Here is a 26,092-nt window from a genome sequence, read left to right as displayed (position 1 = left end):
CAGATCGACCGAGATAAATTGATAATTTTGTCTGTGTAACTTTTGTGTTGAGTTAAGCTGAGTGCATGTGCTGAGTGTTATTTCCTGTTATTTCATACAACTCGTGCTGCTCGCGTATTGATGAAAATATTTTTATGAATTGGCAACACAAAATTTGCGGACGTCACACGTCATCCATTTCTTACTTCGTTCAATTTGTGTCAAAATAAATTCATTCATTCATTTTCGTGTCGGAGGAAGATGATCGCGGTGGTCTTGCCGATTTTTTGGTGAATTTATTTGTAAAGTTATCGTGAAGTGTGTGATAGTGGCCCGGGGAGCCGTTTAAATACTTAAGGAGTGTTCGCAAGCAGCAGCCATGTTCAGCTGGTTGAAAAAGGAGGGCGAGAAGACGGAGAGCATCGACAATGTGGTGGAGGGGCTGAAGCGCATCTACAAGCAGAAGCTGCTGCCGCTGGAGCAGCACTACCAGTTCCACGACTTCCACTCGCCGCAGCTGGAGGAGCCGGACTTCGACGCCAAGCCCATGATCCTGCTGGTGGGCCAGTACTCCACCGGCAAGACCACGTTCATCAAGTACCTCCTGGAGCGGGACTTCCCCGGCATCCGCATCGGGCCGGAGCCCACCACGGACCGCTTCATCGCCGTCATGTTCGACGAGAAGGAGGGCGTGATCCCCGGCAACGCGCTCGTCGTGGACCCCAAGAAGCAGTTCCGGCCGCTGAGCAAGTTCGGCAACGCCTTCCTCAACCGCTTCCAGTGCAGCACCGTGGCGTCGCCCGTGCTGCGCGGCATCAGCATCGTGGACACGCCCGGCATCCTGTCCGGCGAGAAGCAGCGCGTGGACCGCGGCTACGACTTCACGGGCGTGCTGGAGTGGTTCGCGGAGCGCGTGGACCGCATCATCCTGCTGTTCGACGCGCACAAGCTCGACATCTCCGACGAGTTCCGCCGCAGCATCGAGGCCCTCCGCGGCCACGACGACAAGATCCGCATCGTGCTCAACAAGGCCGACATGATCGACCACCAGCAGCTCATGCGCGTATACGGCGCCCTCATGTGGTCGCTCGGGAAAGTGCTACAGACTCCTGAAGTAGCTCGGGTGTACATAGGCTCCTTCTGGGACCAACCCCTCCGGTACGACGTCAACAGAAGACTGTTTGAGGACGAGGAGCAGGATCTCTTCCGGGACATGCAGTCGCTACCTAGAAATGCAGCTCTGAGGAAACTAAATGACTTAATCAAAAGAGCGAGACTAGCAAAGGTGCATGCACACATAATTAGTGAGCTTAGAAAAGAAATGCCCTCAATGTTCGGCAAGGACGGTAAAAAGAAGGAATTGATAAAGAACTTGGGTCAAGTGTACGATAGGATACAACGAGAGCAACAGATTTCCCCAGGAGACTTCCCGGACATCAAGAAAATGCAAGAGTCGCTGGCCAACCATGACTTCACAAAGTTCCACCCGCTGAAGCCCAAGCTGCTGGAGGTGGTGGACCACATGCTGGCCACGGACATCGCGCGCCTCATGGACATGATCCCGCAGGAAGACATCAACGTCGTCGCCGAGCCACTCATCAAGGGTGAGTTGTCCAACCTCCTACATACTGCTCCAATGTTCACACTGATTCTTAGAACTTTCCTTCAATGATTAATGAGTCAGTAAATTTTGCATTGCATGTCTATTGTTTTGATCTGCTGATGAGTGCTCACATTATTTTGTTTTGTATGTGTGTCGTTTTCTTAACAAAAAACCCAATCTTTTCAATTTCATCATGAATTAATTGTGCAATTTAATTATGATTCAACTTTGTAGCTACTTTCTAAAAGAGATATATTATTATTCTTTCTTATAACATTAATGACTTAATAATTGGCTCTAAAATCATAAAGAAAAGATGATTATCTGGTATTTCAAAACTTTTACCTAACAATGTCATGTCTAAGATTTCACAATATCTAGACACTTACATAGTTCGAGTGTTATCTTTGATAGTGACCTGAATAAGCAGTATTATCAAACTACGATATCAGCACCAGTCATACTGTACCTATGTACTTAAGTGCTAACTGTTGCTATTAGAGTGAACATACAATGACATCATCATTATTTTCGCGTGTAACTTAGTTGGCCTAAAACGTCTAGTTATTCGCAAAGCAAATCATGCTTTGCGTCATATCTTGCTGAACATTTTGTTACACTTTATCAGATAGGAAGATAATAAGATAATATTAACAGCAGCAATTGAGAATATTGTCCAATTACCTATTGCTTAAATATTAGCACACCCGAATAAAGCAGTGAGTAAGAAGGTGTCGTCAGATCCATAATGTTTCAGCTTATCCAGGCTAAATATGTAATGTGATGATGGAACAGGGGATGATCATACTTTTATGGGAGGAACCTATTTTTATTGCTACAAGCAATTGCAAAATGACAATGGTGAGGAAGCGCCGACGGCGGCGAAAGTTGAGCTTTTTGTGAGCATTCGCCGCGTGTGCTGGTTGCTAACTACATTATGTCGTACTTGCTCTGTCGCATCGATGTATCGCCGGGCAAAAATAAACAATCAGTTGTCCTACTTTTCGCTACTACAGATTGTACAAATCTTGTAACATTCTATCCGATTATTTTATTTGTTAGATTTTATTATTCCTGTAGTTATTTATTTCCCCTTCTTATGTAACATGATCGTTAAGTTACTACACTCTACATTTAAACTTCAAATCTTCATTGTAAAGCATTTAATTTAAATACTTTTATTGATCGTTTAGGATATGAAAAGCAATTACTCGTAAGTGAATGTCTATAGAATTCCCGCGGTATCACTTTGGCCCATTCATCTCTCGTTGCATCTCTCTGCTACCAAAATTACATGTTATTTGTCATAATTACTACTGTTGTTCTCGTCATCAATTGTTCCTCTGTCAGTAGGATCCGTTCTGTCGAAATGTCCGTGCTATCAGTTCAACTCTAGCGCAATTAGTTTTAATTTGTAAGTGAGTAGTAGAAGCATTTCCTAATTAATGGTTTAATCTTGTCTGTACAACTATGAGGAAACCATGAAATGTGGTAGCGGTAAATTATTATGTTTATGCTCGGTCGTAAGTTGTTAATCTCGCTGGCGATCTTAATCGAACCGTGATTTGCGTGATGCATGTAAGTGGGTGACTTCAGAGGGTTTTGAACTTGCACGAGTTCAAGCTATATTCCTCTATGATTCAAACCATTGTTGTCCAAGTGTGAACATTAAGATGCAGTATTACTTCATCCAGGGACCGGAGAGGCTTGTTTCCTGGACCCCAGAGTATTTCTAACCGTAGATGATCAATTGAAATGATCAGTAGTGAAAGAATCTTTGTCAAGTTCACATGAATGTGAGTCAGCCATTAGCCCGCCAGCCAGGCGGCGCAGCCGCAATCGTCGTCGCAACTCGGAGGGTCACAACACTCACGGCATCACTATCTGTGTTTATCACTCGCTGCGTGAGTCTACAGTCTAGCATCCCGGAACTGTGTCAAGTTTAGCTCGATCTCGAGACCAATAATAATTCGAACCTTTATGAGTTTCTGTTCCTTTAAAGCATGTATGTGTTGTAGTGAATCATATGGAGACTTTGTTTGTATGAGCTCAAACTTTACCTAGTATCTACGTGTATTTCGTGTAGATTAAAACCAGTACCAAGTGACATGTAAATTACGGTTACTTGTTTCTTTGGACCTGTCAAAATTTAACCTCTTTTGTTATTGTTGCCCCCGCGCCGCCGCAGTCTCAGAACTACTGATCCAAGTACCTTACGTCATACGAAAACCTGTACTTGTAGTGTGAATACCTAATTTCTTAGCTTAATGTCTTTCCCAGCAATTATAAAATAGTTGCCGTAAGTTTTAAGTGAAAGTGTATGCCTCATTAAACATTCTTGAATAAAGACTTAACGAGCTAAAGGCCTAAAGTAATGATGTTGCAATTGCAACTTATTTTCTAACTGCAAGATTTTATCGGGACTCGGGACTATTATATAATCACGTCTATGACTATCATAATCAATAATCATTACTGTAAACTAATAGGTCTGTACAACTTTAACTCCATTGAAATGCATTTATAGTACTATGTGAAACATGTGCTTAGTGCATACTGCATAGTTTAGAGTACCTAGTATCCTACACCAGCTGTAGTCGTAGTGTAGTCACCGACGCTTAAAGAAGAAGAATCAGAACCTTGTAGGCACATGCAGCTTCCATAAAAATAAGGCTGCAGATACATAATTATTACCAACCAATACGTTTGCTAATGTCGTATGTTAATAGCTACGCTGCTGCTATGGAATCAATGTGTGACACATCGATACAAGTGCAAATAAGCAGCCTATTAGCCTACTATCGTGACAGTCAGTGAAGTGGAAACTTGTGACAGAAACTCCATGAGTAATGATTAATACTTACCGTAACATCACCTTTACGCCAGATTTTGCAACTGTTTAGGAGCTTTTAAAAACCATTGTCAACGTACTGGTGTGTATCTGACCTTGTTGCATTTACTATATTCGACCTTAAACTGTGCTCTATCGAACGGACGGTGAGTCACGGTCGTGGAAAATGTGGCATGCCGTTTGGTCTCCTCCACAGTTTCATTATTTGTAATGTATGTGCGCTGTGCTATACGTTAATTGGTGATGAGCTGTTTTCCCTAGATCCCGGATTCGCTGCCGGCGCCCGTGCAAGTAACTATGAAACCAGTCAATTACCGCTGGAGATACATTAAGAGAGCGCAATATCCCCAATAGTATGTCATAATCGACTGTATTGAAGGCATTGCTAAAATCGAGTAGTGACAGCACCGTCAGCTCACCGTTCTCCATACCCTGACGAACGTCGTCAGTGATTTTCACTAAGGCCGTTACAGTGCTATGTCCCGGGCGGAACCCAGATTGGTACGGATTCATTAAGTTGTTTCGCACTAGGAATGCATTCAGCTGATGATGGACCAGACGTTCAAGTACCTTGGAAAGGAAGGGAAGGATGGAAATAGGACGGAAGTCAGCAAGAGAAGGATTGGATTTCTTGGGCAAGGGAGTGACTTGAGCATCTTTCCAAGCGGATGGGAATGTTTTAGAGGAAATGGAATAGTTAAGGATGTGTGTGATTACTGGGAGGATTATGTCAAGAATAGGAAGAACCATGTTCCGACTGATACTGTCAGTACCGATCGCGTTTGATGTGATATGTAGTATGCTCTTCTTAACGTCACAATCGGTAAAGTCACTGAAGTTAAATAAGGAAATGTCAGGAGTTGGTTGAGATGAAAGAAAATTCAGAGTGTTGTGTTTAGTAGCACTATCCATGGCCACAGAGGATGTGAAATGCTGGTTAAGACAGTTAATGTCTATGTCCTTGGGAATAGAATCAGAACGAGATTTACCAACTCCTAGCGACCTGAGGAAATTCCAGACTTTAGCTGGGTCACCGTTTTGAACCGATTCGTGAATATGGCGTCGTTGTGCATCCCTACACACCTTATTGCAGTGATTACGTATAGCAGTGTATTTCTGCCTATTTCTGTCAGATGAGCTACACTTAAACCTAGATTTGGCTGCAGCTTTTTGGCTAATGAGTTGCTTAATTTCATCAGTTAGCCAAGGAGCAGGAAGATGTTTAATTTTAACTGCTCTCACAGGCGCATGGATATCATACAACTGGATGATTAATGAGTTGAAGATATTAATCTTTGCATCCATCGTATCAGCACTATAGACAGTGTCCCAAGCTAAGTTTTTCGCATCACTGCAAAGATTCTCCAGCACCATTCCACCAAAATTGCGCTGAAGAAGAGTTTTAGGTTTGGCTTTGGGGGGGCGAATTTTATAGGATACGTAAATTAAATCGTGATAAGAGAATTGATCAGCCCCAAATTGACCGTGCTTAGCTACATGTTGAGGAGATGACACTAATATTAAGTCTAAGAGGGTAGGGATACAATTGGGAAAATGATGCGTGGCACCGAGGGGAAGTACGGATAAGTTGCTGGGTTTTGTAGCTGACATAAGAGAAGAGGACCGACTGTCATTCCTGAGTAAACAGGTATTGAAGTCTCCCATAACTAAAACGTGCCGAAAATCAGGAGTTAAGTCTTCTAGGAGCTTTTCGAAAGAATGGAAGAAATTGTTATGCATGGACGGATTATAATATACTCCAAGCAAGGTTTTAGTATGGGACAGAGTGACCTCAATTAAAAGATGCTCACCTGCATTGACAGGGGGGGGCTGGGTTGACATACTTACAATTGAGTAGGGAATATGAGGGCGCAGGTATATGGCAACTCCTCCACCACGAAAACCAATGCGGTCATTTCTGATAAGGATGAAGCCGGGTAAAGAGTAGGAAGTAGACGGGTGACATGGTTTGAGCCAAGACTCCGAAACCAGTATCGCATGGATGTTTTTATCGTCAAATGTAGCTAACATATCAGGATAATGAGTTGGAATGCTCTGGGCGTTTATGTGCACTACATTAAAGTTATTCCTAAAATCTGTAAATGTAGATTTTAGGGTGTCTGATACTGTGGGGATACTTTGGAAGCTATCATCGGATGAGGAACAAGAATCAAACTGGAATTCACTACTACTACTGTCATCATCAGAATTCATTAAGTTCTAAATATAATAATATATAATATACCTAATAAAATAAATATTATAATTATAACAGCTAAATACTTTATATAATGTGTAACACAATAAATAATGTAACACAATAAATAGTGTAATGTAATGCGAGACACACATCGGCCACTCAGCATCCAATTATACACCGTCTCGTCTGCAGGAAGTTTCTAGATCCGACTCGTTTGATAAAAATGCAAATCCTTGCAGAAGAAATGGAGAGTTTCTTACATAAGCGTTTCGTTTTCCGAAGCGCTTCTTAATTCAGATTTATTAACAGTCTATGTTTTATCAGTAGGTATATACCTGAATGTTAAAAAGTCGAATCTACTTGAAATGTAGCTTATCGGTGTATGTTGTGAGTCGTGGCGTCGATACCGTACCTTGCGCCTGCGCCGGTGACCTTGCTCATTGTGCTCTTGATCATCATTATCATCAGCCGGCGCCGCAGGGGTCACCGCATTAGCTGAGATATTATAAACATATCGGCCGTGTCGTGCAGTTTGCACCGCTTTACATAATTCTTCATTGCATTTATTGTCAGCATTCAAGACTTTGAATAGTTACTCACTGCCTTTATTGAATTTATTTGTAGTAATTGAGTGGCTTCTACATTGTCCCCTATATGTATCTTGAAGGGTTATGAAGTGTTGGCGCCGCATAAAAAAATATGAAAGTGATTCTTATCAGCGATTATTATTGTTTCAATTGTGCAATTACTGATTAAATTCTACTATTACTTTCTTATACTGAAGTAGCTGCTGCCTACATTTATCAGTTCAAAGTTTCACCTACATATTTATAGTTTATCCTATCAAAAACCATTAAAGCTTGGTCCGCGAATGCATTGCATTGAATATTAAGGAAAATCCTATCAGTAATGTGCGAGGATGTCAAGAAGCGGTTTTGCAGTTCATATTCAATTCTGCTTACGTCAGAAGAAATAATTTATGTTTTTGGGTGTTTTCATGTAACTTTGCTCTATTCTCACAAATGTATTGTTTAAGAAACTGCAAGCTTATTCAAACTATTTATATGCACAAATATTAAAAAAACAGATGTCCTAAATGTGTGACTAGTTTCAAGTCCTGTAATGTCAGAGTTCCGTTAAAAATACACGAAGGAAGACAATACACAACATTTATCTGTATGTAACATATTCTACTTGGCGCAATGGCCTATTGGCTTTTGGCACAAATACTTCCTTTTTTTAAATACAAGTAAAATATGATGAAGAATCTCAGCGCTACAAACAATCGCATAAAACATACGCTAATTTACCATACTAACACCTATTTGTCAACTTAAAACGAATATGATAACAATACCAAAACTAAGTGTTGGAGTTGGTACATTAAAGCATCTGAATCATCAATTATTGTGACTTCCTGTGTGGCACTGAGTGGTACCTAACGTCCCTTTGTGTGTTATGTGTTATGTATGTGCTTCCACAAATATAATTACTATTACTCTATTCTATTCTACACTGGCCTGTGCGTGGCTCGCTTCGGTGGAAACCTAACCGAATTAACTTGGAAATTGTTGTTATTTATTCTTTCCTTTACGTTATATGGTATGGTATCATTAATGATTAATGATGTAGATACGAAAATATACTTAGTATTATATTTAAATGCAGTGAAACCGAGTCTGGGTGGTTCTGAGCGCGCTATGTACGGTATCATGAACATTTTGTGTCTATTGTAAACAGACAGACGACCTTCATACTCCAATAATTGCTGGTTCTGTGCCACATATATTGTAATTTACATAGGCTAGGCCTTTAGTTAGGTCTTTTCATGTAAATCTTTACAGTGGCAATACACGATTTAAAAATTCATAGATTTCCTTTAGTGCAGATCATTATTGATCATATTATCGAAGTTAAGTTAGTTACATTTTATTTAAGTTTTGGTGATTTAATAATTCCATCACACCTACATTGGTTTATTTTGCACAGTGCACTCCCAATAAATATAATATAACATGTTTTTGTACAACAGATTTAACCTTTAGTTACTGTGTGTGTCATTGGCATAGTGAATTGAGGATATAAATACTATACCGTAATGAAATTTATATAATAATAATTTATTTATTTAAATTGACAACTTAGGCCCAATATGTTAGTAACAATGTTCTTATTCTATGTTAGTATCCTAATTCTACACACATTTACAGGTACAACTTATAATATAAACAATTTATAAAAATTACAACTACAACCAGGGTATTGGTAAATGACTATCTGTGTTTGACCAATACCCCAGCCAGATGGCACATGATGGGCGAGTCGTACCTCCCGCCTATTGTCCTCAGGATGGAGTTGGAGCTGGCCCGCACCCTGCAGAGCAATGAGGCCGCCCTCTTTCGCATAATGGCATAAAAGTCATCAGTGCGCGCCTCGGCGAACATGCCCGATGCACTGCAGAAGCGAGGCAGCCCCATCAGCATCCTGAAGCCATTATTATATTGGACTCGCAGGGCGCTCATCATCTTCTGCGTGACACTGGTCCACAGGCTGCTCGTGTAGAATACTTGGCAGTATGCTTTAAAAAGCGAAATTTTGACTTCCTTACTACAACGAGCAAACCTGCGAGCCAGCATGTTGCATCTGATGGCCAGCGCCCTGCGTTCCCTTTCAACGTCAGCATGGTCCTTGAGGTCGTCAGTCACAAGGTGTCCGAGGTACTTGAACTCATGTACCCGCTTCAACTGTGCACCATTGAGGGTAATAGCGGACACACTATCAAGGCAGGTGCCGACGGCTCCAAACACCATGCACTCGCTCTTCTTGGCATTGTATACCAGGCCGTGAGACAGAGCATACGATTCACACGCACGGAGAAGTTCCCTCAGCGCTCTGACTGTAGGGCTCAGCAGCACCATATCATCAGCATAGCTGATATTGTTAATACTAACATCGTCAATGCGACAACCGATCCTCTTGCTGCTGAGCCCCACAATCAGATCATTTATGTACAGATTGAAGAGCTTGGGAGAGGTGATCCCCCCCTGCCTCACCCCGCACTCCAACCTGTACGATGAAGAACACTTACCGGCCCATCTCACATTGTTTACCTGATTCAGGTACCAAAACTGAAAGATGCGCAGCAGCTCTGCCGGCACACGTCTCTCCCGGAGTTTAGCCCAAAGCACATCGTAAGACACAAGATCGAAGGCTTTCGAAAGGTCTAGAAACGCAGCATATACTGGTGTTTGTCTTTTTGTGTAGTACTGGACCGTGTGCTTCAGGCTAAGGATAGCACTTTCTGTGGAGAGACCAGGTCTAAACCCAAATTGTGCGTCGTGTAGATTTAGATATCCCCCCAGCACAGAGTCCAGCAGGCTATCGAGCACCTTCGCTACAATAGTCGCCAGTGAGATGGGCCGATAGTTGCCCTTGTCCGCCACGTCCCCTGTTTTATTTTTAACTATGGGAACAACCACCGTTCTCATCAGATCAAGTGGGAGGTGCGAGTGGCCCATACATAGCGACAGAAACATTCCCAAAACACGTGGAAGGTGGACACCCGCGCATTGAAGGTGCTCGATGCTGAGGCCATCATGACCTGGTGACTTCCCTCTGGTCATTTTCCTTAATACAAATGCCACTTGTGAGGCAGAGAAACGAACTAGGTCAGCATCAGAACAGGCCCCAGCATCAACCATCCGTTGCTGCGGTGAACCAAGGGGAGACTGCACATTAAAGTGATCTACAAACAGGTTTGCAATCTCCTCCGGCTTATTGACACCCGAGACGCTCACAGGCAGTCCAGGCTTAACCTCAAGTTTCTTTGTGGCCTTCCAAAACTTTTTGAAATCTTTGGAGGCACGATGAGACGCTATAATGTCGAGCCTAACTTGTTCTTGATGTTACTTACACCATTTGAGTTTGCTCTTAAAGATTTTACGAGTAAGGCACATATTATCATAAATGCCTCCTGACGTAGGCATATTGTACCATAGCCACAACTGATATGCGACCCTAGCCTGCCTGTGAGCCTCCCCCACATGTCTGTTCCAGCCTACAATACGGCCTTTTTTAGGGTTCCGTAGCCAAAATGGCAAAAACGGAACCCTTATAGTTTCGTCATGTCCGTCTGTCCGTCTGTCACAGCCGATTTACTCGGAAACTATAAGTACTACAGTGATGAAATTTGATGGGAATATGTGTTGTATGAACCGCTACAAAAATATGACACTAAATAGTAAAAAAAAGAATTGGGGGTAGGGCCCCCCATACATGTAACTGAGGGATGAAATTTTTTTTTTCGATGTACATACCCGTGTGGGGTATCAATGGAAAGGTCTTTTAAAATGATATAAAGTTTTCTAAAAAACATTTTTCTTAAAGTGAACGGTTTTTGAGATATCAGCTCTCAAAGTCGTAAAAAGTATGTCCCCCCCCCTCTATTTTTATAACTACGGGGTATAAAATTCTAAAAAAAATAGAGGTGATGCATGCTAATTAACTCTTTCAACGATTTTTGGTTTGATCAAAGTATCTCTTATAGTTTTTGAGATAGGTTGATTTAACTATTTGCTGCTACGGAACCCTTTGTGCGCGAGCCCGACTCGCACTTGGCCGGTTTTTGAAAGACTGCTGGTGATTAAGGTGACTGCTTACAGCGGACTCGGATAAAATGCTAATAATATTCTTATACATATTATCTAAAATTACTTTATGGTCACTGTTATTACAATGACCATCACTACACAATGATAATTCTTGTGGAAAGTCGATCAGCTTTAGCCTATCATGACATAAGTTACGATATTTATTTATTTGATCGCTGTCTCTTTCTCCCCATACTACCTTATTACATAATGTCACACTCTGTGTTATCTTAGGCAAAACAATGTTTAATTGACAAGTAATAGTAAGAGGCAGATGATCGGAGCTAAACACATCATACAATATGGTGACATCAGTGACAGTGTCCCACGCAGCCTGCGTGACTAGGCAGTGGTCGAGCCAGCGCCGGCAGCCGTGCGCCGCGCTCACGTAGGTATAACTCCCAGAGTCTATGCCTAACTTCTCAATGTCCGCACATCGCCACTTTTGCTCAGTAGAAAAGTCTAACAGGGCCCCAAGTCTGCTATTGGTTACAAAAAATATCAATGAAGATATCCAATAGAGACTCCATTGCAACTCCATTGTCATTGGCCCAAAAACGGTAGTCCCTACGTCTCACGGCCAGTCTCGATAAAATATAAATGCTATTGACACAGAATGACTTCTGGGTGATCGTGACGTCATCTTGGAATATTATCAGTGTTGCCGGTTTTGTCAAATTTGTAAAGCCACCATACACGGATCGTTCGAATTGGGCTTAATTTGAAGATTTTCCACACTATTTATTTAAAAGTATTAGTGTTTTATCTTATTCGATGTTTTTTAAATTCAATGATTGACGTGTTATGGCATTTAAATATATTTTTCATATATTAAACTGGCTGTATAATTAAGACCACAGGCAAAAAAAAAAACTCGTCGTGTCGATATGTTGCATTTCTTATGTCAACTTTAACAACACAGAGTACATTTTAACAATTTATCGTTTTGTTCTCTGACCAACAGGGTTCCTTTTTCTGAGGTTTTGTTTTGGTTTTGTCTGTTAGTTGAGGATAAAAAAAAAAGATACAGGCGAATTGAGAACCTCCTCCTTTTTTCGAAGTCGGTTATAAAACATGGCTAAAAGAATGCAATGCAATGAGTATATGAAACATATATGTATAAGTATTAGATCTTCTACCATCCAGTACAGCTATATTTTGCCAAATTATAGACGGCTCCAAACTTTAATCATAACAGATATACCATCTAGCCTGCGTTCTTTGGCTATCAGTGTAGTTAAATCCGTGGCAATCTCCTTCACCACATCCTTACTGAGGCGAAATGTCTTCACAAACTCCGAGTCCGGCAAACTCAGGAAAGGATCGACATTCCGCCTCATGAAGGCGCGATTTCGACGCCGTTCCTTCAACTCCCGACGACCTCTATCCACTATGTCTGCTAATAATAGCATTTCCCACCGCAAATTGAAATGAATATTCCAATTCATGTTGACAACATCTGAATAAAACGTGTATCTTAGGTGTATCTGCTCAATGGCCTCACAAAGGTGATTTTTGACAGATAAACCATAATGAAGCCATTGACGGAAACGTTAATAAATAGTGGACTACGCAAATTGTCACCCGAGAGACGATATCGGTGTGGCACTTGTCAGTGGACTAGCGTTTTGTTCAATGCATGTTCAATGTAATATGAGTGGCTTCATGGTGGCTTCCATCCAACTTCCATCGAGCTGACACTATGGTCTTAAAAAATACAAGACTGCCAAATGTGTCATTTTTCGCTGTCGACATGCTGTCGACATACAATCGACATCCAATTTTACTCTAATGCGTTTAGTAGACTTGGGGCCCAGTTCGGTTGCAAAGGACTCACCGGGGTGGGCATTAAAGTCTCCAAGCATAAACACGGCCTCGACGTCGCTACTGTCAATAATGGCACTAATTTCACTAAGACAGTCCGTAAATTCTGACAGGTTTACACTTAAATCAACTGGCATATAAACACTGAACACCATGATAGCCCTATCACCCAAGGTGATTTGAATAGCCACTAGACGCGCACTAACACAGTTGACGACGGTGACGGCCTGGAACATGGTCTTGCGCCACAGGAGCGCCACGCCCCCGTGTGGACGGCCGCGCACGATGCCCGCCGATGTGTCCACAGCTGACTTGCCGGTGTACGCGAAGTCCCCGTGAATGCCACCAAGGTAAGTTAGGTCATGCGGGAACAGCCATGTCTCCTGCAGCGCGACGATATCAGCTGATTGGCATAGAAGTCTTACGTCATCGACTGAGCTTTTAATATTCTGGCAGTTGTAGCTTATAAAGTTGCTCTTATTTTGTATACCGTCCATTGATTAAGGAGTACGTTTTTGCTGTAATGTACTGCTTTTTAACACATACTTGTCATGTGTAAATCGTCGCACTGTAATTCCATTAGGCCAAAATGTATTACTCAAAAATGTGTCCAATTTATGTCTACAAACATACAGCTTAAATGAGCTGTATATGTTCCAGCTAAATCGCAAAATCATTCCAATTTAAAGTTCTTGGTACAAGAAATGGGTGAGGCTATAAGATACTAGTACTAGTATACACACCACTGCAAAGATATCTTTTCTTATCATATTTACATTCACTGATATCCTTTTGTGGTGTTTATCGACTAAGCAGATTATGTCATGGCCATTTGCGCGGGACCTGCCGTATCGTTTAAGTACATTTTCATTTGCAATATTCAGGATAAGACTCGACAATTCTTGATTCAATGTTAATGTCAAGTACAAAAAGCAAAAGCCACAAGGCCCTACGAGGTGAAGTTATTTATATCAACAGCAAAAAGTAATTACGATAAAATTACAAGTTTTTTTAGAATGACTTTCTTATTTTTACGTTTGTGGTTGTGGTAATGATCGGAATGATCTTTTAGGTAATGCGAGCATTGTAAATTGGTACTTTAGTCCACTTGAAAGAATATTAAATGGCATCGATTGTTGGATGTCTCAATCTCCGATTGCAGTATTTAGGACATTCACTACTGCATCAAATCGTGAGGTCATCGCTCTTCAATATGGTTTTATTTAGTTTTTTATGAATGAATGGGAGCGCGACCGGCACTTTCGCTTCGTCCGCCGAAGCCGTCGCCGCTGCCACTGGCTGCTGATAGCATCTCGCTTTATAAAACTTATTGTTCACTCTGCACGGTATTGTTGCAGTCAACTGTATTGTGTTATGTTAGTTGGGGTTATAATGTTATTGCGCTTTTTTTCCTGTAGTGGGAATGTAAGTATTTCAATTGTAAAAATAATGGAGTAATGTATGATTCATTCTGCATCTGATGCGTGTCTTAGAATAAGTCAATCAGATACATTCATCATTAGAACCAGGCGATGTCAATCGATGCACAGTAATATAATTATGACGCAAAACTAAAATAAGCAGTTGTTTCTAAAGAAGCTAGATTCTTGTCTGACGTCCATGCATGACCGACGACCGACAATGAGGCAATGAAGCTTTTCAAGACAGTTTATTAATTCCTTCGCAATAACTTACTCGATTTTTTACAAAACTGCGGACGATGAATTCAAGACAAGCAAACAAAAAATACAATTGAGTTACATTTCCTGAACATTCCAGTTTCTTGACCAGAACTTCATATTCAATCATCATGCCTACGTATAACTCCCTACGACAAATGGATCATAATTATTAGCTTAGCCCCCAATAGTAAACAATGGATGCCAAATAGGACGAAAGCTATTGAATAATTAAGCTCTCCATTTATCGACATACCCTTTTACGACAATCAAGCAAACTGGACCACCAGTTCCGTCGCTTACATCGATGAGTTTGTGTAATTCACAACTCTAATCCATCTAGCTGTGTATATTATTATCTAGACGCGTCCGGTGCGTGAGTACACCTCTGTAGCACAGTGGTGCAGGGCATTGTTCGCGGTGACGTCACGCGATTGAGGGCATCTGAGCAGCGCGTATTGTGACTAGATAGCGACCCACTTGCCGCTGAATGGCGAGTCATTGTGCGCGAGGTGCACCCCGCAGCCACTCGCAGCCGCGACACTAGAAACTTGGAGACACAATCGGAACGGGATGTAGCATTTGTCAACGTACGCCAGACTTAGGCCTTGGTCTCCTATTTACGCCGTAGGTCGCGTCCAGCGTCACGCCGTAGGCCGCGTCACAATGCTCACTATAGAAATGTACTGATGCGGTCTCCCTCACACGCCGACGTTGGCGCGTAGACATAATGAGCATTGTGACGCGGCCTACGGCGGTGACACTTGACGCGACCTACGGAGTAAATAGGAGACCCGGGCCTTAGATGTATACCTCTAGCGTCCGAATCTAGATGGCAGAACATTATTCTGGTCTATTGTCAATAGTCTTACTAGATTTGTTCTTAAACCTATATAGAGGTTCATCGCCGAACCATAGCTTTGTGGTTGAAGATCAAGTTCGAAATTGCTAGCACTAACAATGAAAGGTGTAGTATTGTCGGAAGTGATCGATGTGGGTCGCGGCGCGTGCTGAATAGCGCCGGCTGTTGTATGATAATGATAAGCCGAGCTGCGCGCACGCATACATGAAAGTACGGGGAAAAGTAATTGGCGTGAGTCACTGGTGATAGCGTTGGTGGTTTTAAAAATCATTGTATATTATATGCGTACTAAAATATGTATTTTGCAAATGTGAATTGAGTAGCAAATCAAAGCTCGAATGACAAGGCGTACTTTGTTATTATATATACTTAATAAAAAGATAATACTTATAGCATTAATGAATAAATATGAGCGTCACTCAAAGTCTTTCATCGGCCGCATTTCTAATTCAAGTTTATTCGTGCGAATCCGACGCGAATTTTCCAAGCAACATCCGTGATACGCTATCGCTTTCGTCCGGATAAGATTCAATGTCATCAATCGATACATCTGGGGCAGATAGCGACTAGCAGCAGTTGATGCGATCTGCGCCAGTAGCAGTAGTCACGCATCGCCTCAGGTGCTCTTAAAATGACGACGTACAATAAGCGTACAACCTACTGAAGCTGCACATGACTGAACCTAGGCTATAAAAAAACTTAATGCATCGCGACGCGATAAACCAAATTTATTTAGGTATTGAAGAATTATATCAGCAGCAGGTTAATGCTAAAGTGTGCGAGATGCTTGATGGTGCTCTATTTCTGCAAGTTATAAACGGAACTTTTCCATCATAAGTACCTCATCTATGTCTACGTTGCGGCGTAATACTACGATTAAAGTCACCGCAACCATCACTCCATGGCTGAGCTCTCTCTCAGGTTTATAATATAATCCATATCGAGCAGCGACCACATAACGGTGCCATTGTCACAGCACCACCTCCCTGTGTGAGCCCGCGACGTGCCGGGAATCACCTCGTGAGTGAATGCACCGCGGACATCGTCCTCTAAAGGAATTGCCGAAAGAATGGCAATTGTAATTGATGATAATATGGAGCGAGTCGCTCGCTTATGGAGAACGCGAAAGTGGCACGTGACTGCAGTTGCAGGACACCTTGGCTGTTGTTGTTTGCTTTTTATTTTATGAGTTGTTACAAACATTCCCAATTTCCCACTGCTTAAAACTTACAGCTTGGCTTGAAAATCACTTTAAGTACCTTTAAAAGTAATTACGTCAGCATTGTTAACTTTAACTATCATAGTAAAAGCCACAGCTGCTAATTTAAGTATGTTAAAACACAGTTTTCATTGTAGCGCAATGTTTGGTTGACCGATAACAGTCCCAATTCATCCATCAGCTGGCATCGCATTCGAAACGCCCACTTTTCGGACGCAATCTTTCATTTTATTGGTAAACAAAGGCGACGGAGGTCACAGTCAAGAGCGAATGAATTGTGTGCTATGAGTCTATGAGTCCTTTGTGTCTTCATCATATCTATTACGTGGAGCTGGCGGAGCGCCCCGACCGGCCGGCTGGTGGGCGGCGGCGGACGCGCATCCTCCTTACTGTCAGGATACAGGTATCCTGCAGGAGACTGCCCATCTCGGAGACCTTGACGCAATTTTCTTTTTAGCGGACTGTATTTCGGCTACTTTGTCTGTGTCACACGTTTGCACGAAGTGGGCGGGTCACGCTATGGGCAACAAGGGTATGTTGTGTCGAGTATATCGCTTACGTCTAATGAAATAGCCAATATGACGTGTGCCTTTAACGATTGATCAATCGGAGGCATGTGTCGGTCGCATGTAGCCACCCGCTTCGTTCATAATTATAAATCGATTTGTCGTCGTCCGTCGTTGTGTCCGCTGCTCCCACGTTCCCTACGCTTTCACTTGTATCGCAATATCTGTAATACTCATTACACTCTTCAGCATTACTGTATCCGCAATAGAAGCACATTTACTCGGAACGTCCACATCATTACACATGGAATGCTCGCTTTTTCAATAGAAGATACCGTTTAAGTGTAGAACCAACTCTACGTATGTTATATTCATATCCTCCTACAGCTAATAGCGTACCTACTGCTTAGTACTATAGACTATCTGCGTACAATCATTAAAACGTTGTTACGATGATCAATTGCCTGATGCCAATTTGGGTCATGCTGGTCATACATCTAAGCTATACCATATACGTACTCAATAAAGATCGTAATTATTGAGCTACACTACGAAACGATAAATTTGATATCAATAAGTAAGGTTCTGTTCTCAGAAGAGTTCTGTCCCGTACACAATCAAACTTATGAGCTATTTAAATTTGATCTCAAGCCCTGAAAGACACTGTTAAACGAATAAAAAGTATAATATGTTAATTATAAAATATTTTTAATTTTATTGCATCAAACTAATAAGGCAAGGGAGCAGTGAGCATGCGCGAAATTGATTATGCTATTTTAGGAGACCATTCCGGGATGCCTTCCTGTTCTATAATTAGCGTGTCACAGGATCGGGCAGCGCGGGCCCCGATTGAATTGTTATCACCGGTTCTCACTTTCGTTATACGTTATATTATTTCGAATTTACATTCAAGCTTTTGCCCGAAAAATTCAGCTTGAGTTAGTGTACCTGTAGTCCACTGAAAGTCATAGTTAAATTCTAAATTATAAACCTTTAGATCCAACCCAGTAAGTACTGACGTAGGCTCGTGCATAACATTGACTACTGTAAAAATATGTACATATATTCCTTACCATATAATCAATTGTTGTGACTAACACCTTCCACTTACCTGATTTATCTACATCTGAATCACCAATACAAAGAAGACTTGACTTGCGTAGGTATTATTCTGTTATATCTTCAGTGATATTACTGAGAGAATGTATCCAGCAGAGACTAACCCGACGATGATTAATGCTAATGAAATCCCCCGACATGCAGTGAATGAAGGCGATACCGTTGTAATTGTAATTGTCTGCATCGCAACAACTGCTGTGGATAAAGTTACTAATATTTAAGCTGAAACACGTACAGAGCTCTGCGGACGTGCAGTAATGTCTGTCTGTCGTTTGATTCGATGAATACCTCTAATTTCGTTTTATCTGTCACCAAATTTTGGTTATCAAGTCGTGATACTATCAAAAAGATATGGCAGATTGCACACAATGGACATCATATCAAAAGTGAAATCTATAAGTTACGTATATTTCTTAAGAAGCTTAAAATGCTTTGTCAGTATCTGTAAACCTTCCTCAGTTTTTGATCATCTTTTTTACATCGCAGACACGATACGCTAGCTGTATTAAATTCTTCTGCTAATGATTGCAACAAATTTTATAACAATACCGTTTTTACAAAATTGATCCCATTCATTACGCTCCATCAAGCGAGAACACAAACAAGACCTTGGGCTTCTATATGAACAGTTTTTAAGATATTTATTTAAATTGAAATGGGTTTATTCTTATTAATTGTTTTCAGCAAGGTGTTGACCAAAATTGAGGTCATGTACATTGAGGTTGTCCTGCTTTTAAACTGTATTTTTTTTTCACTATTGTACAATGTACAGCTTGTTATTCCTCAATTTGACTAATAGAGCTTTAAGCCAATCTATCCCCCACTAATCCCACCACTGCTAGGATTTCCCTGGGAGCAAAGTTTAGGGTGTGTAAATACGTAGTTTTAAGGATAACATTGGTTTGTTTTAGGTGTAGGTTCCAACACTGTGGACTTCGGCTACCGTGAATATTGTAACCCAAATGGATCAGCAATTCGTACGTTTCTGTTTGTACAGTATCACTGTGTCACGGGCTCAGGGGTGCCGGGCTGGTGTAGCTGCTGTTGTGTTCTTGTCCGGGGTTCGCGGGCTATTTCATACTTTATGCTAATTTAAATGACTCCTTCACTAAGTGATGTGTACTGAATGTGCTATTATTAACTACTTGCTATGTTAATTCGTGATCCACTTTGTTCGGCGGAGGAAACCTCTATGGTCTACATATTCATTAGATAATTACAATTCAAATTTGAATGAGAACCGCGGTTACATTTCGCATGTGGGTATTCCCTGGTTCACGTGTTATAACCTCTATCGGACATCATCAATGCATTTAAATACTTATATGTATTGCACTTAACTGTTACATGGAAATAATACTTGACTGAAACTCCTCGAAATTGCACCTGAATCGATGACTAAGGGCTGGCTCGTGCCATAACATCTAACAAGTAACGTTAATGCTGATGGGTACTCGTAATAAATAGTCTAATTCAAAGCAGTATTTTATTATTTGGCAATATAAAAAGCATGATAATAACTTGTGAAGTCGCATTATGACCTATAAGTTCAGGTTACAAAATGTAAAGTAAATGGAAAGTAGATGTCTGGGAGCCCACCGCTCGGTCACGTATTTTAACAAAATAAACCCTGTTTGCGCTTCCGCCACGCTCCGTTGTCTGTCGATAACACTCGCGGCTATTGTTCATGCTATTAATACAGACACGCGGCTCCAGATAAACGACAGTTTAGAAACAATTATAATTTATTTATATTATATATTTTACTACCGGTCTTTCATTTCCCTATTTATATGATTGTTTGTGACGCCCACGGCCATTGAATCCAACTTTTGGTCGTATTGAAGCTAACAGTTTTATTCATCAATTCCAGGCGGTGCGTTCGAGGGCGTGGAGGACCAGGTGTCGCCGTTCGGCTACGGGCGCGGCGAGGGCGTGGACGCGGGCCACGGCGACCCCGACTGGATCTGCAGCAAGGAGAAGCCGCGCTACGACCAGCTGTTCCAGTCGCTCAACCCCATCGACGGCAAGGTCACCGGCGCCGGTACGTACCCCCTGCGGCGCCTGATGGCCGCATCCACGCACAACTGCTCGCTGCTCACACAGCTCTGCTTCAAGGCGAGCGAGACCGCCGACCCCAATCTAGATAAACTAGTGGACGCGCTCGCCGCCGCCGCGCAGACCTGCAAGCTCCTCGCGCAGATGTCAGCAGCTGATGCTGACGTGTCGGGCGTCTCCATCCACAGCCTCCACGGAGCTAGCACTGACGCCATCGACTATGCACAGTCTATGGGTTGCCCCGACCTGACTAGCACTCAACCAGATGTAGATGAAGTAGATGATGATGACTCAGAAACTCAAATTGGTTTCGTAGAATATAATGAGAAGGAAACGAATATGTTTCAGAGTTTATTTAGGTTCGCTCAAATAGTGTTCTTACTCTTAACGAATGCAATTATGATAGTGATCATTGTGAATCTGTTGTTTATAGCCACGGCATATGTATTGACGGGAAAAACGTTTTTGGAGTTTGAAGTGGATAAAGCTTCTTTGAACTGGATGGATCATGCGAAAACTTTAGCATTTGGCAGTGAGAGGGAAACTATACGTATTCATACGATATCCGAACTGTTTTTAGGCAAGAATTTACTTAGAATTTTAAGGGAGTTTGTCAATAGATGGGATAGGTTAGTGTGATCCAGTCACAATTTAATGATCTTTACTTTATTTTTCATGCTCTCTGTTGTTAGAATTTAAGGGTTGATTTTGTTTCTTACATTCATGTCTGGTTTTGTTTTTACTAGGCCATTTCTTGATAAACCATTCTTTGATAGAACATCTAGAAGTCGCAAAGTATATTGTCAGGATCAGTTTATTTATGATTTTAATTAACCCTACTACTATCGCTTGGGTACTTACATGCCGATGGAGCCAAACAATCGATTGTCTGTTCAATATAATATGTATATTGTATAAGTTTGCGGCAACACTATACTTTGTAAAATATAGCAAGAGTCCTATGACATTTGATTGACAGTAAATGTCTTGTAAATAAGGTTAATTTTCCCCTAAAACAAACAAATGACAGACAAAATTTATGAATAAATTTGACAGCTGCCACAGGGCTCACGCTATATTTTACAAAGTATAGTAACCATATCAACAACATTACCCTCAAACGCGCCAACTAATCTTCCACAGCGGCCAAGACGGAGATGGTGAAGTCGAAGCTGCCGAACTCGGTGCTCGGCAAGATCTGGAAGCTGTCGGACATCGACAAGGACGGGTTCCTGGACGACGAGGAGTTCGCGCTGGCGATGCACCTGATGCAGGTCAAGATCGACGGCCACGACCTGCCCGCCGAGCTGCCGCCGCACCTCGTGCCGCCCAGTAAACGGAACTAGGGGGTTGGGGCGAGGGGGGAGGAACTGAGAGTTCAGGGGGGTCTAAAGAAATGGGACGAGAGCTGCCATGTAATCGGTGCGCTTGATAAAATGAGATAGGGTCGTGGTTAGCGCAGCGCTTCGAATTGTAGGAAAAACAAAACAGCTGCGTTAAGCATGACTCTGTGTAGTCGGATTATCCGTACCTGTTGCGTGACAATTCTCGTTCGTTGGTTACAAAACTTCCACCCAGGAGCGAAGGATAGCTTTTTGTACGACTAGTAACTGGCAAAAACGAAATTAATTTACCTTACCGACAGTGCCTATACATAAAACACTGCAAAGAGTTTTTTTCTTAGTCTTTTATGTATATCTACTTATACAAAAGTCGCCGCTAGAGGCGCCACTTGGTATGAGAGTTAAGGTAAATTATTTTTGTTTTTGGAAACTATGAAAATCTGTACTAAAGGTACTGTCGGCTAATAGTTTAGTCGGGTTGAACCGAAGGCCGATGAAACAGTACTGAATAGTTACATAATATTATAGCGCACCTACTTGCATACATATTTATACTTATTGGTAGCCCGACTGAATGATCGACCGGTAGTACCTAAGTCGGTTATAATGATGGTGGAAATATTTCATGTATTCTTGTCGGGATGGATTTGATGCGTACATTATTTATTTATTTATACTTATGAAAATTTATTGGCTATTTCCACATCGCAGAACCATTTGTTTCACATCGTATCGTAATGAAGAAATAGTTTTATATTACAAAGGAGGCTATATGCTATGCACTGGGCACTGACTGAATTCCAAATTTTTCATCATTTTGGCAGTGGGAAAATTCCTTAAATTAACAGTACGTAGGCATTTACCTATATGCGATATATTTTACAAAATGAATGAATCTATAGCAGGCTGTGACTGCAGACGACACCGTGGCTTCACAAGTGGTTCCGCACGAATATTTCAGGCCTACAATAGCTTTACTAAATATTTTATTAGAAATTAGTTGAGAATTGCATAATATTTGTTCCACGAGTGTAGGTACACACCTATATTTATTGTTTGAGGGATGTATTTATTAGTTCTAAAGATTGTTTCAAAAGTAATTGGTAAGCTGCATCTATAATAATGTATTATATCTAGGTCCTTACCTACTTAATTAACTTATTTTGGTGTTATATTTTCTGGTGCTCTAAAATAAATCTTTTTATTTTATTTGGAATTGAGATCAAAATTTCAAAGTATCAAAATTTTATGTGATTATAATCTAGCTGGACTGTTTTATTAATTTACTAATTCTTACTTTTCAAAACATAAGTTTGTTCCTATTAGAGAATCTAGTACATTTGTAACAAACGCATTTTATACAAATAATATCATGGAACATAGAATTGACTGTGTTGGCTTTTTAAATTTTTAGATTTCGTACTTAGCTATTTATTTATCGAAATTTACTATTAAAAATATGATTGTTGCATGAAGATGAATTATTTATACCTACTATAAAAAAAAGAGTACATCATATGTAATGTACTATTACATAGGTAACTACATACACAAGCTTTTCGGCTTTTTGCATTTATAAAAATATCAAGCAGTGCCTTTGTTGGGAGCTGTACTTTCGCAGCAGCTACATAACGATATGTAAACATGTTAGATTTCTATATTTATATTCCAATGGCAAGTTATCAAACCTTTATAATAAAACCACACATGAATGTTCTTATCTTGTGATGAAAGAGTTTTTGTAAATACAGATTTTTATATGCTTAGATTTTGGATTGGATTTATATCCCTGTTCCGTAGCTGGCGGCAGGCGATTGTTGGAAGTTTTTACATTTGCTACTGTGTGTACATAAAGAAATGTAAATGTAATGATATAATAAATTATACATAGAGTGTAATAAATAGTTAAGAATGCATGGATCTTGTTTTATTTAAAACCTATAAGATTAAAAATTTAAGTAAGAGATCAGGTATTTTTGAGTTGGGGAAAATTTTGTAAGAAAAGTGATAATGATATTTCCATAAATTTATTTAACAAATCCAAATTTCATTTCTTAGCTAGGAATATTTTTATTTTAAAGAGTTAAAACTACCATTACCTCAACACATATTTTGGTACATGTTAGTAGAGATAAGTGATGTCTGACCACAGTCCTCTTAACAACCTTACACTCTCCACTCTCCCCCCCTCGACTATCACTTCACACTAGTGAATGTGTCATGAACAACTACAAGTAAGTATAGAACCATAAATGCTTTAAACAAAATTATTAACCAAATATGCAGACAGCTGCATATTTCAAGGGTAAATTGGCAGAATCGGTCCTAACCTAAAAGGCGATATATACAGGACGAAGATACATCTCTTCTACTGATTGCAACAAAATTAGTGTTGCCCAAATGCAAGAACAAGACGAGACTTAGCCAGTCTTGGTCTTGGTCTTGCGCCAATACACCCGGTCTTGGTCTTGGTCTTGGTCTTGCGCCAATACACCTGGTCTTGGTCTTGGTCTTGGTCTTGGTCTTGCGCTCTCAGTCTTGGTCTTGGTCTTGGTCTTGCAGCAAGAGTCTTGCAAGTCTTGCAATTACCTATTAGTCTATTACTATTTATTAAAGTTTACTTTTTGATTTTAATAGATATTTTTATTCGCTATGTTTATGGTATTAGTCGTAATGCGCATAGGTCCAGTTTTTCATATTCTTTAATACAGTTTTTTGCGTCCCATAGAATTCCTAAGCGTACCTACCTATACACTGAACTGTTACACCTAACTACTCAGTAAAATAGCGCTAAGTCCTAGCTGCAAGACGCAAGAGTCTTGCAGGCTATGTCTTGTTCTTGCTCAAGTCTTGCACGGTCAGGTCTTGGTCTTGGTCTTGCTAAAAATAGGCGGTCTTGTTCTTGGTCTTGGTCTTGCAAAAACGCAAGAACAAGACCAAGACTGCAAGACCAAGACTGAATTTGGGCAACACTAAACAAAATATTGTGATTCATAAATTATTTAAATTAAAAACAAAAGGCCTGCATGGAGTTGCACCCTGTATCCATGCCGTGTGGCTACGTCCGAGGCGGGGGTCTACTGCGGGTTGCCGGGGCCGGGCGGGCGCGGGCCCACCTGGCGCCGCAGCTGCTCGACCAGGTCGGGGTTGGCCGCCTGCATGTGTTGCGCCAGCGCCTGCCCCGCCTCCAGCAGCGCGTTCATGCCGCCGCCCGCGCCCGGCGCCGCGCCGCCCGCCGGCGCCGTCGTCGTCATCAGCCCCGAGATCAGGTTCTGCATGTTGGGGTCGGCGAGCATCTCCGTGGCCATGTTGAGCAGCGCGGGGTTCTGCAGCAGGCCGCCCAGGTCCAGCGGCGCGGCGCCCCCGCCCTGCGCCAGCTTCTCCTCGGCCAGGCGCAGGTTGGTGCGGTAGGACTCGTTGTCGGGCTCGAGCTGCGCGGCGCGCGCGTAGGCGGCGCGGGCCTCGCGGTGGCGGTCCAGCGCCGTGAGCGCCAGCCCGAGCCGCCCGTGCGCCTTGCCGTAGTCCGGCTGCAGCGCCAGCGCCGCCGTGCAGTCCGCCACCGCCGTCTCGTGCTCGCCCAGCTTGAAGTTGGCGGCGGCGCGGTTGCAGAAGTACACGGCGTTGCGCGGGTCCAGCTCGATGGCCTTGCTGTACTTGTCCAGCGCCTCGCGGTGCCGCTCCGCCTTCATGAGCTCGTTGCCCTCGTTCTTGAGCGCCTCGGCCACGGCGCGCGTCTCGGGCGGCGCCTGCGTCTTGCCGAGGTGCTCGCGCACCAGCCGCACCAGGTCCAGGCCGCGCGCCGCGTCCTCGGGGCTCACCTCGAACGCCGTCTCGATGCACTGCACGCCGACCTCCACACTCTCGCGCGAGTCCGCGCTCAGGTTGTTGCTGTCCAGTTGCTGTTTCAGAAAGTTTACTATACTTGCGGCCACAATTTTCAAATCCGACATTGTGTATTGTTTTTCACTTCTTTATATCTTCAAAACGAGCACTTTTATTTTACGAATTAATGTTTTTTTGGACTTTTTGACAATGGGAATGCATTTGCGTGAGACTTTTGACAGTGTTGAGTGACAGCATAATGACATTTTTACTTTTAATGAAAGAACGAACGATAAGGAAAGAGGAGGGCTCGAGGAGGGTCATTTTTATAGAAGTAATGTGATTTCGTTTCATGAGTTCCATCGCGAAGTTCTTCCA

The 26,092-nt window shown here is 41.9% G+C and overlaps 2 protein-coding genes across 3 annotated transcripts; one reads left to right on the top strand and one right to left on the bottom strand.

Moving 5' to 3' along the window:
- Nucleotides 1-205: 205 nt before the first annotated feature.
- Nucleotides 206-23,808, top strand: LOC105393531 (EH domain-containing protein 1). 2 transcript variants are annotated; one of them, XM_048622061.1, is made up of 5 exons: nt 206-1,583; nt 19,403-19,468; nt 20,365-20,535; nt 21,693-21,900; nt 21,937-23,808. In XM_048622061.1, the coding sequence occupies exons 1-4, from the start codon at nt 359-361 to the stop codon at nt 21,893-21,895; spliced, it is 1,665 nt and encodes a 554-aa protein (XP_048478018.1). In that variant the 5' UTR covers nt 206-358; the 3' UTR covers nt 21,896-21,900; nt 21,937-23,808. The 2 variants fall into 2 exon arrangements, with proteins under 2 accessions (XP_048478018.1, XP_048478019.1); XM_048622062.1 differs by lacking the exon at nt 19,403-19,468 and having other exon boundaries at nt 207-1,583.
- Nucleotides 23,809-23,903: 95 nt separating this feature from the next.
- Nucleotides 23,904-25,964, bottom strand: LOC105393546 (small glutamine-rich tetratricopeptide repeat-containing protein alpha). The gene is made up of 2 exons (XM_038106520.2): nt 24,876-25,964; nt 23,904-24,279 (listed from the first exon to the last, which is right to left on the bottom strand). Exon 1 carries the CDS (start codon nt 25,840-25,842, stop codon nt 24,970-24,972), a length of 873 nt encoding a protein of 290 aa, XP_037962448.1. The 5' UTR covers nt 25,843-25,964; the 3' UTR covers nt 23,904-24,279; nt 24,876-24,969.
- Nucleotides 25,965-26,092: the final 128 nt, after the last annotated feature.

This window comes from Plutella xylostella, chromosome 7 (assembly GCF_932276165.1).
Source record: "Plutella xylostella chromosome 7, ilPluXylo3.1, whole genome shotgun sequence".
Classification (NCBI taxonomy): domain Eukaryota; kingdom Metazoa; phylum Arthropoda; class Insecta; order Lepidoptera; family Plutellidae; genus Plutella; species Plutella xylostella.
The sequence above is the reverse complement of the archived record's forward strand: the minus strand, read 5'-3'. Positions and strand labels throughout refer to the sequence as shown.

Bases quoted from the DNA above. Each gene is read 5' to 3' on its own strand.
- LOC105393546 (XM_038106520.2), bottom strand. From the start codon at position 25,842: ATGTCGGATTTGAAAATTGTGGCCGCAAGTATAGTAAACTTTCTGAAA.
- LOC105393531 (XM_048622061.1), top strand. From the start codon at position 359: ATGTTCAGCTGGTTGAAAAAGGAGGGCGAGAAGACGGAGAGCATCGAC. The intron at 19,469-20,364 runs GTACGTTTCTGT...CATCAATTCCAG, and splicing joins CCCAAATGGATCAGCAATTC to GCGGTGCGTTCGAGGGCGTG. The intron at 20,536-21,692 runs GTACGTACCCCC...AATCTTCCACAG, and splicing joins CGGCAAGGTCACCGGCGCCG to CGGCCAAGACGGAGATGGTG.